Genomic DNA, 17,007 nt, shown 5'->3' on the forward strand with positions numbered 1-17,007 from the left:
ATTTTAAAGTAAGGACAGTAATGTATTGGGGTGATTATCACATATGGATAAATGAAATGAATGATAACAATGTCATCAGGGAAGGGACGAAGGAATTGGGAGGATTCTGTTGCATGGTACCTGCACGACACAAAGTGGGATAACATTTTCTGAAAGTGAACTTTGATTAAAAATGTTTACTGTGTGATTTTTTTGATAGGACACCAGAAACACAGGCAACAAAAGCAAAAATAGAAGTAAAAAGCTTCTACATGAAAGTAAAAAGTAAAAAGCTCCATCAAAGTAAAAAGCTTCTATAAGAAAACTATCAACAAAATGAAAAGGCAACCTACAGAATAGGAGAAAACATTTTCAAAACTTATAGCTGACATATTCAAAATAAGTAAGGAACTCATACAACTTAATAGCACAAACACAAATAATCCCATTAAAATGGGTGAAAGACTTGAATAGATAGTTCTTCCAAAGAAGAGAGAAGACAAACTATGGCCAACAGGTACATGAAAAGTAGCTGAACATCACTAACCATCAAGGAAATGCATATCAAAATCACAGTGAGATAACACGTAACACTTGTTAGAATGGCTATCATCAAAAAGACTAGAAATGAGAGTTGCCAAGACTATGGAGAAAAGGGAACCCTTGTACCCCACTGATGGGAATGCAGATTCATACAACCATTATGGAAAACAGTACAAAGCTTTCTCAGAAATTCTTAAATGGAGCTACTATATGATCCAGCAATTCCATCCCTGGATATATATCCAAAAGAAATGAAATCAGTATCTCAAAGAGATATCTACACTCTCATGTTCACTGTAGCATTACTCACAAAAGCCAAGATATGGAAAGAATCTAAGTATCCATCAACAGATGAATGGATAAAGGAAATATGTGTCTCTGTGTGTGCATATACTATATATATATGATACATATATATCATATATATCATAAATATTATTTAATCATAAAAAAGAATTATTTAATCATAAAAAGAAGGAAATCCTGCCATTTGTGACAATATGGATGAACCTGGAGGGCATTATGCTAAGTGAAACAAGCTGGACACACAAAGACAAATACTGTATGATCTCACTTATACGTAAAATCTAAAAAAGGTGAACTCATAGAAGCAAACTAGAATGGTAGTTGTCAGGAGCTAGAGGGTAGAGAAATAAGGAGGTGTTGTCTACAGCCATACCACCCTGAACGTGCCTGATCTCGTCTGATCTCGGAAGCTAAGCGGGGTCGGGCCTGGTTAGTACTTGGATGGGAGAAATGAGGAGGTGTTGATCAAAGGTTACAACCTTTCAGTTCTGAGTAAATTCTGAGGATCTAATGAATAGGATAGTGACTATACTTAATAATACTGTATTATATACTTGAAATTTGCTAAGAGAGTATATTTTAAAAGCGCTCTCACCACAAAAAAATAAAATAACAACTATGTGAGGTGATAAATGTGTTAACTAGCTTGACTGTGGTAACCATTTTGCAATGTATACATAAATCATCATGTAAACCTTAAATATATACAATTTTTTTTTTGTTAATTATATCTCAATAAAGTTGGGAAATAAGTAAAAAATGCATACTGCAAACTCTAGGGCAATCACTTGAAAAAACTGAAGAAATACAACTGATATGCTTAAAGGGGCAAGAAAAATGAATTATATAAAATGCTCAATTAAAACCAGAGAAGGTAGGAAAAGAGGCGAGAAAAGGCAAAAAACAAACAAAACAAACAAAAACTATACAAATAACCTCCTTGTTGGACTTGGGAACTGTGGAAGCAGTTTAAAAGGAAAATATCAGTAATGAACTAAAATGAAAAGAAACAATGATCCAGAATGAAACAAAGAAAAATATGAAAAGAAAAATGGCCATTACTAAAACAGATAATAAATCAAAGTAGAGGAAAGCCATCAGCCTCCTCTACCCAAAGATAACTTTATTTTTTCTCATAAACCTACAGATAAAGCCTAAGATATAAGAGGCCATGATAACAAGAAGATTAAAAGTAAACAAATAGAAAATGTGGGATTGTCACAAACAGGGGAGTTTAGAATATTAATGAATAACATTACTCTTGATAGTTCCTGCTCTGTTTTATAACTCTGAATACATGTAACAGCTTCACCTTTGATATTCAGGTATTAAATAGAAAATTATTTCCACCTTTCCAGTGAGGGAAAAGAGCCAACTATCAAATGTGAATTGGTTATAATCGGAGTCCATAATCTCACAAATAGTATTTTCCTACTTATTCAAAAGTAACTATAAGATACTGGATTTTCTTCCTCTCTTTAGCTTAAAAATGTGACTTTGCTTTAGACATACTCTACATGAAATATTCATTATAAGGATATCATGTTGAATACACCCAATATATAGAAAGAGAACATAACTTAAAGTCTTGCGGAGCCTGGGGAGCTCCATCAGTTTAGCATCTGACTCTTGATTTTGGCTCAGATCATGATCTCATGGTTTGTGAGATCCATGTTGACATATTGACAGTGAGGATTCTCTCCCTCCCTCTCTCTCTGCCTTTACCCCACTCGCACACGTGTGTGTATACACGCTCTTCACTAACTCTCAAAATAAATAAACTTTAAAAACAAAAAACATCTTAAAGTCTCAAGACTAGGCTGTACCTGTTTTCATTAGTCATCATATGAATCGAACCCAGTTAATTTCACTGCTCAAAAGTCACAGTTTCAATACTCACAGAGTTGACAGCTCAGAGATTATAAATATGAAAGTGTTTTGAAACCTACAAACTGCCATATAAATCTTAGAAATAAATCAGAGAAATGGACAATAAATATCTATATCAATCCTAATACTCACCCCTATGGGTGACTATCACTGCTAAATTATCTCCTAGGAAGCCCGATGCTAATGGAAGAAAAATACCAGAAAAATTAAGATTTTTACATTGTGGTCTTATATTTTACTCTTCCTCTGAACTGTCAATTTTCTAAGAATTTGAGGATTTTCAGTAGTAAAATAAAACAGGGTAAATACACTAAGAGAACTAATGAAGGTATAAATGACATGTTGACCTTTAGGGGATTATTACATCATTGGTAATTTATTACGTGTGAACCCTGTAGAGCTTTCTACTATGTTCTTATTTAAAGCAAAGTAAGAAAAGTATAAAAATTTTCTTTAACCTTTTTCAACTGAGATTCCATTTTCAGACACTCCTCCTTCTTCTGTTCTAAAGCAATCTCCAGTGTCTTAAGTCGTGAATCCTTTTTCAGTCCTGAGGAAGCCAGGGAAGAAGCATGCTCTTTCAGATCCAAAAGTGAAGCCTAAAAAAAGCAATACACATCTAGAATAAATACTAATTACAAACAAAATGGAAATAAAATTTTTTAAATTTATTATCTTGGTGGCTTATATTTTCTGTTCATTATTATATACTGAAGTTTCCATTTCAAGAACATTCATGAAATATAAAACAATGTGAGCCTCAGCTTTCAAGTCCCAACTAAAATAAGTTGAATTCCCAAGAAATACCAATTGAATTGTGATTTAAGAGTTCTATCGGGGTGCCTGGGTGGGTCAGTCAGATGGGCGTCTGACTTCAGCTCAGGTCATGATCTCACATGGGTTCGAGCCCTGTGTTGGGCTCAGTGCTGACGGCTCAGAGCCTGGAGCCTGCTTCGGATTCTGTGTCTCCCTCTCTCTCTGCCCCTCCCTGCTCGCTCTCTCTCTCTCTCTCTCTCTCTCTCTCTCTCTCTCTCTCTCCTTCAAAAAAAATAATAAACATTCAAAAAAAAATTAAAAGAGGGGCGCCTGGGTGGCTCAGTGGGTTGAGCATCTGACTTCAGCTCAGGTCATGATCTCACAGTTTGTGGGCTTGAGCCCCACGTCGGGCTCTGTGCTGACAGCTCAGAGCTTGGTGCCTGCTTCAGATTCTGTGTCTCCCTCTCTCTCTCTGCCTCTCTCCCTGCTTGCACTCTCTCTCTCTCTCTCTCTCTCTCTCTCCCCCTCTCAAAAATAAACATTAAAAAAAATTTTTTTTTAATTTAAAAGAGTTCTATCAATACATATCCATTCCCACAAAATAAATGGAAGGAGATCAAGCTTTGTGAATGAAAGTAGTCACTAGTAGTAGGAGTCACTACTAGTTACTGTGGTAGCTACACCAACATAAATATAAAACACTTTTCCCTTTTAGAAGGGAAGTTCCACTAGAAATAAAAATTACCATAAATTTTTTCCAAATGTTTATTTATTTTTGGGAGAGAGAGAGAGAGAACGAGTGGGAGAGGGACAGAGAGAGATGGAGACACGAAATCTGAAGCAGGCTCCACGCTCTGAGCTGTCAGCACAGAGCCCAATGCAGGGCTCAAACCCACAAACAACGAGATCATGACCTGAGCTGAAGTCAAACACTTAATTGACTGAGCCACCCAGGCGCCCCACCATAAATTTTCTTAAAAGATATAAGAAAGAAAACCCAAGAATGTTTCTAAAGCTCATGTATTATTACATGATCATAAGGCATTAGGTATTTCTACTATTTAGGTCACATTAACAGGATCCTCCCAAAGCAAGGCTACTAAGTCACCCAACTGGTCAGCAATCACTTAAGATTTCTCTGCCAATACTGAGATGTACTTAAGAGGTACCATAGGGGCGCCTGGTGGTTCAGTCACTTGGCCATCTGACTCTTGATTTCAGCTTAGGTCATGATCCCAGGGTTGTGGGATTGAGCCCTGTATCAGACTCCATGTTAAGTGTAGACCCTGATTAAGATTTTCTCCCTGTCTCCCTCTGCCCGTCTCTCCAACTCCTGTGCTCTAAAATAAAATTAAAAATTAAAAAAAATTTTTTTAAGAGCCATTGTAAATAAGTTGTCCTCCATTTGCATATTCTTTTCATCTATCACCCTTCTTACCATTAGCACAGTATTTTTCCATGTGTAACTGCTTCAGTTTTTTAGAATCTATAAAAATGTCATTAACAAGTAAGAAACCAACTCATAACATATTGAAAGAGAGAAGACTTAGGAAATGAATGATCCAATCTACTACACCTCTGCAAAGCTTTCCAAAATACCCCTTAAGGTCTTCTGAAAAGGCATACTATAAGAGTATTAAGAAAACCTTTTCTCAAATACATTTTTATACGCATTACATAAAGACCATCAACATATACATACAATGCACCAACTAAACAAATCATTCTATTTTGGTGATCTTAACCTCTTTTTCTGAGAGGTCGCCTTGCAATAAGCTGACTTTTTCTTTCAAGTCTTTAAGATCTTTTTTGTAGTTATCAATTTCCTCTTGCTTCTCTCGCTCATCTCTGTCCCGCTGTTCCTTTAAGCGTTCAATTGTCCGCTCCTGATAAGAGAGCACATCAATACATAAGAAAATTCCTTTCCTACTTATACCATATGAGTGTAATTCAGCTTTTAGCTGATAAAATTTCACACTCCCATGCTTCATTCAAAAGACAGTGGTAAGTTGTTAATAATTTACTTTTTAAAGAAGTCATACCTCCTACTCATCTTGCTATAACAAAGATGTGGCCTTGGTCTTTTGACTCCCCTGGGTTTCTGTTCCTATAATCTCAAATAGTATTAGAATCCCCTAAAGTATTCTTTTGGAAAAACCCATTTAACTCCCAAGTATCCAAAAACTTTACGCACGGGCACATGCATGCATGCATGCGCGCGCGCACGCACACACACACCCCTACCTTAAGGGCAATAGTCAACAAATACTCCTTTTTTATATGTAATTCACATGTTGCCCATAAGGCAATGGAAACAACTCACAATTCACACACCGAAAAAGGAGGAGGTTGGGGAGATTATGACATACTGAGCTTAAAGCATAAAAAAGCAGGGTAAAAGAGAGGAGCCGTTAAAACTTCTGTCAACAGATACTTAGGAAGTCTAAAAGTTGAAGCAATTTAAGCATATTTCTGGGTATTATTTCTGAATTTATTCAGGGATCAAGCCTTGATCCCTGGCATACAGTCTGAAGCATTCTGAGTCCAAGACGCTTAAAAAACAGTGACCCTATTCCTTTAAAAAAAAAATCCAATTAAAACGCCCCACCAAGATTCCTTAAACCTCCTTCCAAGACATAAACACTTGTCCGGCTGGGCCACTTATTTACTTAGTCAACCATTCCTGAAAGATTAGGTTTGCTCATAAACACAAAATGCAGTAGCAAGGCCAAGACTAGAAAAATAGCAAGTATGTATTAACGCATTAATACTAAATTTTTAATACTAAAATCCATGACTATATTAGGTACCAGTGTGGTATAGTAAAAGAGAACTAATAATATAGTGCTTCCTGATGGTCAATGTCTAATATTCTACATCCCCAAATTCTAGTTGATGAGATAAATAAAAAGAACTTTTCTTTTTTTTCAGAAGATAGTAAATGGGGAAAATATGGCTTACTGTTTACAAAGTTCAGCCACTGCCCTCTACTGTGGAATCCATCTTGCCTAACAAGAGATGCTTAAGTTGACAAAAACAGAATGGATTTTCTTTCCCCTATACTATCTATGTCAGCAATAGTACAGAAAGCTCTTTTCTCTTTTGCCCCAAGGGACGTCTTCTGCCTTTTATATCCAAGTCTCATTACTAGAGAAAATTTTACATTAATGAGAAAGCAGAGGAAATGTGTCTATGAAGAGTCCAAACCAGTCACTCACTTTCTCTGCAAGGGCCTCTTCCAAAGTTGTCAAGGCAGTGTCGGTGTTGGTAGTGTCAGCCTGCAAGGATTTGACTCGTTCTTTTAAGCTGCTCATTTGCTTTTCCTTATCTCTAAGTTGCTCTTGAAGATTTTCAATCTGAGCGGGGGGGGGGGGGGGGGGGGGGGGAGGAAATTAAGAGAAATATAGTCACAATAAAAATAATTTTAAGTTGAAAACAGGTAGATCAGGGTTATCTCTGAGTGTGTTCCATAGAAATAATTTAATCCTAAGGGTTTCAAAACTGCATGCAAAATTTTAAAGTTAGAATTTATATCCAGAACAGAGAAAGATGCACATACACATATATATAAGTCTCTAAAGAAATAAGGAAAGTAGCTAGAGAGAAAAGACCCAAGATATAGAGATGGGATGGAGAGAGGAATTATAGAGAGGAAAGACATGAGAAATTGGATTACTTCAATAATGACATTGTAAATCACAGTGAATTGAGGATAGAACAAGCCAGTAAGACAGACAAATTAGCTGTATAAAGAAAAACTGTTCTTAAACACTAGTGTTAAGATATAATCTTAGATCTTCTTTTATCCAAACAGGAAGCATTTTCAATGAAATTCCTTTTGAAATTATTCATTCCTTCATATACATTATGGAGCTGAACGCATGCTATAGATGGCTCTGTGTGTGATCTATACTAGACAGATTTTATTCTAACAGAGGACAACCATTAGGTGTTTTTAAACAAAGAAATGGTCTGGTCAGTTCTGTCTTTTAGATAGATAATTCTGATGGCTATGGAGAAATAATTTAAGGGGACTTACATGGAAAACAAATAGAGCTTATCAATTCAGGTAAAAGATTTTCAAGACCAGATGAGCTAAGAGAGATGGAAAGGAGGGAGTAGGTTTGAGAAACATTATGGAGATAGCATGTTATCATAGGAAACTCAAGTACCCATAATGAAAGATACTGAGTAAAAAAATAAATAAAGGGATTATAGAGAGATAGCCTTTTTAAAAAAATTTTTTTAATGTTTATTTTTGAGAGAGTGAGTGGGGGAGGGGCAGAGGGAGCCTGCCTGAACCCACAAACCGTGAGATCAAGATCTGAGCCAAAGTGAGATGTTTAACCGACTGAGCCACCCAGGCGCCCCAAGAGACAGCTTTAATAAACTAAAAGAAATAATAAGGCAATTACTGTAGAACTCACAAATTTCATTCATTCATTCAACATATACTTGAGCTACTGCTATAGGCCAGAAACTTTTCTAGGTGTTGAGAATACAGAAGTAATAAAAACGACAAAAATCCCTATCCTCAAAGAGATTACATTCTAATGCAGTAGACAATGAATGAATGAAATAAATGTAGAATGTAGGATGGCAATAAGTTCTAGAGAGAAAAATCAAGCTGCAGAATATGATTAGTCTCTTGAGCTAATACTAGAACTAGCTGGTTTACTTTACATGGCTTTCAAAAAGCAACATAAAAGTTATCTCCTTTGAAAAGATTTCCTTGCTTTTACCTCCATGAGAATAAAACGCTCTTTGTATTTTATTACACATACACATGTTATATATACATACACATACACACATGTTCTCCATTCTTTCATATATCTATATGTTTGCCACATTTATCTCTATTCTCCCATCTGTATATACACATTGTAACACTAACCCCTGACCATATTATAATTCTTTGTTTGATACATGTCTTCACAAGTAGACTGGATCCTACACCTCCACCCCAATTTTCTATCATCATATCTGGCACACGTTAGGTCTATTATAAATATTGGTTCATTAATCAGTAAATGAATAATATATAAGCTCACACTTTTAGAGACTGTATTTAGGCATACACATAAACTCCTGCCAAGAAAGAAAGTAACTATAAAAGAAGCCTAGATACAATGTTCAGATAACTTTCTGCAGTAATCAATTTAATATAAGCTCTTTAAGGAATTTCCTCATTCTACAGGGGAAGAAAAAATCAAGTCCTTCTCTAAAGTCAATGAGAATTCCACAAGCAGAATAAATAAGCTATGCAAAAACATTTGGTAAATTTAGAGTAAGGTACCCTAAATACTGTGTAAGGCTTAGATTTTTATTCATTTTTTTTTTAAGGTAGGTAGGTAGGTTGGTTGGTTTGGTTTGTATGGTTGTTTATTTAGAGGGGGGAGGGGGAGGGAGGGAGGGAAGGAGGGAGGGAGAGATAGAGAGAGAGAGAGATTGAGAGAGAGAGAGAGAGAGAGAGATAGAGCACGCACGCAGAGCAGAGGCAGAGAGGGAGGGGGAGAGAATCCCAAGCAGGTACCATGTTGTCAGACCACAGCCCAACGCAGGGCTCAATCTCACAAACCATGAGATCACGACCTGAGCCAAAATCAAGAGACGGACACTTAGCTGACTGAGCCAACCAGGTGCCCCTAGATTTTTATTCTTTAACAAAGAAACAATCATACAGGTAAACCACTGAAATGCTTGAAATGGGTTCCAGTCTTTTCAATGACATTAAAAGTTGAAAACCTACTATCAGAAAAAGACCACCACAAATGAAAACCATTAGTCTACCTTAAATCAGACACTATTATTAGAATCTCATATGGATCACCACTTAGGTATACTCACAACCACTAAAGAGAATTTTGGCACTCAAAAATATAATACTCCATATGCAATAGAGAATGCAATGCCCTGCTTTTTACATGTTTAACCAGCTATGCATGTCATTCTGGTTGTTAACATACAAACCTTATTAAACAAAGAAAAGATATGACCATGCTATTAATCAGACATTCTTGTCAAGAAAGAGCATACAAGAGCCATTATTTAAAATGAAATTTCACAGAAACAACCAAGTTTTACATGCAAGAAAATAGAGATTTGTTTTAGGAGACCACCTAATATACAAATAGCCCTTACAAGCATCATAAGGATATCTTTCTTTCTCCCCTATCATCAGCATCTAAGAAAGAAATTAAGAAGTTAAACTGCTAACAATACCACTCCTATAATTTATACATAGTAAAACTATTAAAGGAATCCATTATTCTTTGCTGGCAAAAACGTTTCATAATATACTCAGGTGCAGAAGCTGCTAAACTTGGTAAAATCCCCATTAACACGTTCTCCGTAAGCTACTTTCTTTTTCAATTACCCAGCTGTCTAAACAGATTGTTGAGTTGGAGGAGAGGAAAAGAATGGCTATTCACTTCTAAGGAGGCGGAATAAACATTCCATACTGAAAAGAACTGACAAAATGAAGGACGATGGACAGTAAAATTGCCTCCTTTGGGCAAGCTGCCATCAGCAAGGAAGAGTTGAAAAAGACATAGATATGTGCAAACTAGCCACATATGCACTGAATAAACCCAAAAGATGCTGTGTGTGGTATCTGGGAGGAGGAGTATGTACAAAAATACTTCTCTTTTAGTTTACCTAGCAACACGATGGATAACATGAAACGTACTAAAAGCTGCTGTTACACACCCTCACTTTGGTTGTGATTCAAAATCGTGTTCTTACCTAATGTTGAAGATGTAAAAGCTGATCACCCGGATAGTCCCATTATCATGTTATTTCAACGTTTATTTATTTTTGGGACAGAGAGAGACAGAGCATGAACGGGGGAGGGGCAGAGAGAGAGGGAGACACAGAATCGGAAACAGGCTCCAGGCTCTGAGCCATCAGCCCAGAGCCCGACGCGGGGCTCGAACTCACGGACCGCGAGATCGTGACCTGGCTGAAGTCGGACGCTTAACCGACTGCGCCACCCAGGCGCCCCTTATCATGTTATTTCAGTATTTATTTGGCAATTTCTATAAAATACACAGTTTCCTATTTCTATACTAAATTCAATTATCCACAGGATCTAAAATAAATGATTTACAAAAAGTTTGGAATACAGTCAAGGAAAAAACTAGAATACAACAGCCAAGAAAAAAACTAGATCAGCTGTGCACATAATTGAATATGAACAATATGGATATTTGGAATCATGTTAAGTAGAAAAATACTCCCCTAAATATACTCAGACTATCTACAAAAACAAAACAAAACAAAACAAGACATCTCCACTGTGTAGGAATAGAAACCACAGAATCCTTAAAATAACAAAATAATATAACAATAACAACAAAAATAATAATAAGGGATGCCTGGGTGGCTCAGTTGGTTACGCGTCTGACTCTTGATTTTGGCTCAGGTCATGATCTCACAGTTTAGGGAGTTCGAGCCCTGTGTTGGCACCATGCTGACAGGGCTCCTCCCCTGCATGCACATGCTCTTGCTTGCTCTCTCTCTCTCTCAAAATAAATCAATAAGCTTAATAATAATACTAACGATAATAATTGTGGTGGTGGTGACAAGGAGGAGGTAGTGGTGATAAAAGGGACTACTAACGCTTAAAAAGAACATTGTATGTGAGGTACTGTTGTAAGAACTTTATATATAACAAAGATTTAAGCATCACCAGAAGACTATGAGATAACTACCAGGCAATGCACCTCTAGAATCCTACTCTTAATCACCATGCTATAAATAATATGTTCTGTGATTAAAAAAAAAAAAAAATCAATCATACAAATGACTCAAGCCATCTTTACAGAAACTATCCCTTATTATTAAGTAGTGTTTACTAATAGACATGGTACATTATTACTGTGGTCACTTATATCAAAATCTTATCCCCTACTGAAGAAAAGCATGCATGGTGGAGATAGGAAACCATTGCAAATGCAAAAGTACATCTTCCATGTAAGGAACATATATCCAAATACAGTACACTGAAGCTAGTGGGCAGAGCCAAAGACACTTGATAATCAGGACTTCAGTATCATCATACTACTAAAATAGTCAGTTTAGCCTGACTTCCAAGGGGTAGAAGGAAGCTAGTTTGGACTAGAAAGCACTTGACAATGAAATTGCAAAAAAAGATTTTCCTTCACTCACTTGTTTTTAATTACATTGAAAATGAATAAATGATTGTTGCAGAAAATTATGTATTTTATAATTCTATGGGCTTTTTTTCTACTTTCCACAAACCCTATCTGATATAGAGATAGATCATGAAGTACCTATTAGTGTATATTCAATTGCTGCATGAGTTTAAATTCTGTAGAGATCAAAGGAATTGCTGTTTATTCTATATATCTATGTCCTTGATGACAAATAGGGAAGAGGGGGATCACCCAGGTTTATACATACAGTTTTTTACCATAAAGAACAATGAAGAATTCAAGATTTTTTTTTAAATAACTATTCACAAAAAGATATTGCCCTCTCTAATCATAGTATAGCTCTGTCAACTGGGTTGTAGGAAGAAAGAGAAAGAAAGAAAGAAAGAAAGAAAGAAAGAAAGAAAGAAAGAAAGAAAGAAAGAAAGAGAAAAACCTAATTATTGTATTATACAGAACCTTTTTCTCCTCATACAATTTTTATTTTACAGAGAAAAAAATGTATGAAATCAGAGAAAGACTAATGCCAAACGCATGCTACATGTGAATTCATCAAATCTGCATACCAATTCCACATTGGCACAGATTTCTTCACATCTTTTGTTGTGGCTTTTATCAGCATTGCCAGTTGTCAGGAACTATCATGTTTCAATGTGAATGATTTATTCCTAGTCAAGTGGAACTGATTACTCTGCCTCTGAGGTTCTAATCACTGAGTAAAGGTAGAAGAGACTTCCTCTAGCATACAGTTCTAAGGACAAGGTATCCAAAAAAACACTTCTTGCAATCACCTAGCTACTTTAAACATCATTTAAAGAATGTTTTTGATGATGTCTCCACAGTTGTTCTAAGTAGTCATCAGCATCAATTTACTATGTAAATCAAATTATTCAGAAAGGCTCTGACCTTCACCTACTAGGTTAATAATACCTTTCAATATCAATGACAGAAGTACAGTTTACATGAATGATCATAATCAGGAGCAAAGAGGGATCTACAGTAATTAATAAAATATAAAAAGGAAAAATTCACTAAGTCCCCTAATTTCTAGGCAATTGTCTACTACCCTATGATCTGGCAAAAAGTACCAACAAGCCCAACTATACTGGCCTTTAACTTTTACTTGTACAGGAATGTGTTTCTAGTGATTAGAAGACACAACAAAATCATGAGCAATTCTAAGCAATGTTTTCAATTCAGTTTAGGTTGTGAAAAGCTTCCATATCTATATTGTTAATCACTGTTTATGGTCTTTAATAAGTCCAGCAAAGATTATGGATGGTAACCAATTATTTCTTTGGTTGAGTTTCCTTCTCAACTGTACTGTTCTCTCATGATGAGTTAGAGTAGATTACTGTAATGAAAAAATAGCTGGCTACATCATACTGGGAAAGTTACTTGATCTTTCTAGTTATTTTATCTGTAAAATAAAAGAACACTAACATTCCGTCAATTCTAAAATACAACTATATTCTCAGGGGGAAACTGAGAACATTTAAAAAGTAATAAATTTCATTAGAGTACTACTGTATTTTATTTTAAAAACTGTTCAGTTCAAACTATACAGAAGGTGTAGCTATGATCTTTAGGAAAATACATTCAGAATCCACTGCTCCTGACAGATTTCATTAATTGCTGAGAGGGAAAATAAGTTTCCTGATAAACCTGCTCTGGGACAGATAATGGAACTAGGGACCTCTTGCATTAAAACAACTGGATAATATGGAACAAAAGCTGGGGAAACCAAAGGTCACTGCCAGTTAAGATCTGCTTGGTAGACAATTATATAAATGTCTCAAATACTTCTTTTTTATCTGGCAGGCATATATAAAAATTTGCCTGACCTTCCTGTGCTAAAATTGTTCAAACAAAGAGGATCCATAAATGTACAACAGCAATCCTTCTGTTAATAGTGACACTTCGCTTAGGAACTCAATTCACATCATCCATACGAATGCTACCCCTTTAAGTTGTATAGTAACAATGGCTATCTAGATAAAACAGTCTTGGAGCACCTGGGGGGCTCAGTCAGTTGGGTGTCCAACTTCAGCTCAGGTCATGATCTTGCAGTTTGTGAGTTCAAGCCCCGCCCGCGTCAGGTTCTGTGTTGACAGCTTGGAGCAGGGAGCCTGCTTCAGATTCTGTGTCTCCCTCTCTCTCTGCTCCTCCTCTGCTTGCACTTGCGCTCTTGTTCTCTGTCTCTGTCTCTGTCTCTCTCTCCAAAAATAAACATTAGAAATTTTTTTTTAAAAAGTCTTACATCTAATAGTTCACTACATTTTAGTGATAAAAGAACTCAATATTTTTAAATAACTAATTAAAGCAAACACACTAGGCTTAGTTTCAAAGAAAAAGTAATCATTCTGTGTTATTTATTAACAATAACAAAGTAGAGAAAAATCAAATACATAACAATAGGTGGCTAGTTAAGTTACATACGATCTATCCACTGAATGTAATATTATGCAACCATTACAATTCATATACTTAAGGATTAAGTGAAGATGTAGAAACCTGCTTTTCATATACTATTAAGGAAAAAGACAAGTTATCAAAAAGTATGTACAATATTACCCCAATTTGAAGGAGGGAAAAGTTTAGTTTTACATAGAATTTTCCTTGTTATAAGGTTTTCCATCTTTCAAATATTTAGAATACATCCTTTCAATGATAATAATAAAAGCAATAATTTTTTAAACATTGTCCAAGAAAGAAATCTTAGGATTTGTGGAAGGAATATGATTAGGATCCTAACAAGAGGAGTTCCCTTATCATATGTACTTATCAACTTGAGAAACCTCTAGGGGTTTCTGCAGGACGTGTGAGCAACTCTTTACTTAACCCACATCTTTCACAGGCTCATACTGTGTGGCAAACAAACCAAGCCGTCAGAGATTTTGGTGGTTTTCTGCAAGGTCAAAAAAAAAAAGAGTGGGAGACAACTAATGAATTCAAAGAAACCTAGATTTCCAAAAACCACTGGAAATATAAGGTCTGAAGGAATACTGATAAGATGCTTCACATATTTTGAGTCTAAATTAAAGTTCACCTCACTGAACTTTTTTTTTAATGTTTTTATTTTTGAGAGAGACGGAGACAGAGTGTGAGTGGGGAAGGGGAAGAGACAGAGGGAGACACAGAATCTAAAGCAGGCTCCAGGCTCTGAGCTGTCAGCACAGGGCCTGACACAGGGCTCGAACTCAATAACCATGAGATCATGACCTGAGCAGAAGTAACTGGGTGACTGAGCTACCCAGGCGCCCCTCACTAAACTTTTATTTTAGCCAAGCCTCCTTTCATGGCCTGTACGATAACTTGTACTAATACTCAACCCTAATGTGACAAGGCTGGGTTTCCCAGGAAGCAGACCTTGAGATAGATTTTACTTGCACGAAGTTTATTAGAGGGTGCTCTTAACATCAATACCAGTGGAAAGGAAGGTGGTAGGGAGAGAGCCTTATTGTGCAGAGGGAGAAATTCAGATGCCACAAAGTCCCAAAAGATTCAGATGACCCAATGAGGAACTCTGAATCTGGGATGATCTTTCAGAGTTGTCTCAAGTCAGGGCAATGGATTCAAACCCTTATATCCTCAGAGATAAATCTAGGACATCCATGGAAAGCGGTATGCCTTTATGCAAGGGAGGTCTCTTTAGCCCACAGGGGCTAACAACTAAGGACTATGTCAACAGTACTTCCAGCACCTGGGCAAATACATCCTTAGACCCTCAAGGGGAATATAGGTCACTCACCACAGTATCCACTATATCCAGCAGATATACTCTTTCTAGTTAAATTACAGTTAACATGAAATTGTAACTGACCTCAACTTACCTTGTATTTGAACCACATACATAATTTTATGGTTTTGTAAAACCTAGAGACCTTTGTATCTCAAACTTGTCTGTTTCATGGATGGTGGGCATTTTTAATCAAGAGTTCATGGATGACCTGATGTATGATGTCCCCAAAAATGAGCTATGCACATTTTTATATGGAGAGAACCCACGGCTTTCATCAGATTGGCAAAAGGGTAGAGGAAGTTAAAGCTCATTCATCAGTGGCATTCTTTTACCCAGAATGTTGTTTAAAATGAATACACACTTCACTTAAAATTCCTCACTTAGCTGCTTTATAAAAAATACTATGTTACTGGGGCACCTGGGTGAGTCAGTCAGTTGAGTGCCTGACTCTTGATTTCAGCTCAGCTCATGATCCCACAATTGTGGGACTGACCCCACATCAGGCTCTGCTGAGCATTGAGCCTACTTAGGATTGACTCATTGATTCATTCATTCAATCATATTCATTCATTCTCTCTCTCTCTCTCTCTCTCTCTCTCTGTCTCTCCCCGCCCCCGCCCCTCACCTGCACTTATGCACACATCTCTCTAAAAAGAAAAAAAAAAAGAAAAAAAAAAAAACCATGTTGCCAAATTTGTTGTATATAAAATAAGAGTCTGGCCTGGGTGACATGCAGGGAAAATAGATCCAAACAACGGTTCCTGGTGTATATGCAATGGAAACCTAAGGATCTTACCAGATTTAATAAATTTTCCTTGGTAGATTTGGATGAATTTTCTAATCCAAAAAACTCCTCTAGGAAAAAAAGGATTAGGAGAAAAAAGTAACCAGATCTGGCAAGTACAGGAAAACAAAGGACAAAACACATGTCTGATGCTTGAAACTATTTTCTAGTTAGGGTGTACATATTGATATGGTAGAAAGAAGAAACAGCACAAAAAGCTACTCCATCGAAGTCTGATTTATTTAATAACTTCTTCAGGTGGTTAATTATTTCAACTTCTTAACTAAAGTTGACAGGTACCTGGGCATCTATCCAAACAGCCATTCCCACAGGTGAGAATGCAATGCAAGTTAATTCATGTCAAATTATAAGCAGTTCTTAAGCAGAAGAAAATATTGACTGTGCTTCAAAACTTTGATCAGGTATTTTTTTAATCCTTTGTCCCTCTCTAGATACTTATCTATCTATTTATTACTCTGACAAGTTCCTGCTACAAGGTCTCCTGAGAGACCTGTAACAATAATCTTTATCATGATAGAGATCTGACCCTTTCCTATTTGCATGCTAACTACCATTTTCCAGTTTAAAATGTATGCTCAGTCAAAACAGGGCACTCTGAACTAGAGCTTGTAAGACTCTGAGAGTATTTATATGGCACTCTATCAACAGCAAATGGACCCAGATAAACATAGATCTTCAAGTTATTCACTAAGTATTCAAACACAGTTAAAAGTCAAAGGAAACAGCATTTTAACAAAGGTCAAAATTACTTCTATATTTTACAAAGCACTACAGTATAAGCTCTTAAATAGCTCTTATTTATATTATAT

General features: G+C 36.3%; 1 protein-coding gene across 24 annotated transcripts in view; it reads right to left on the reverse strand.

Annotated features, from left to right (window-relative positions):
• ERC1 (ELKS/RAB6-interacting/CAST family member 1) overlaps positions 1-17,007 on the reverse strand; it is a 524,080-nt gene that overhangs the window by 340,911 nt on the left and 166,162 nt on the right. For all 24 annotated transcript variants that reach the window (XM_045463914.1, XM_045463916.1, XM_045463908.1 and 21 more), the window contains 3 exons: positions 6,693-6,830; positions 5,220-5,360; positions 3,177-3,317 (listed from right to left, as the gene is read on the reverse strand). In XM_045463914.1, coding sequence (XP_045319870.1) covers positions 3,177-3,317; positions 5,220-5,360; positions 6,693-6,830 — 420 coding nt within the window. The remainder of the gene's footprint in view (positions 1-3,176; positions 3,318-5,219; positions 5,361-6,692; positions 6,831-17,007) is intronic.

The sequence above is a fragment of the Leopardus geoffroyi genome, chromosome B4 (genome assembly GCF_018350155.1).
Source record: "Leopardus geoffroyi isolate Oge1 chromosome B4, O.geoffroyi_Oge1_pat1.0, whole genome shotgun sequence".
NCBI lineage: Eukaryota > Metazoa > Chordata > Mammalia > Carnivora > Felidae > Leopardus > Leopardus geoffroyi.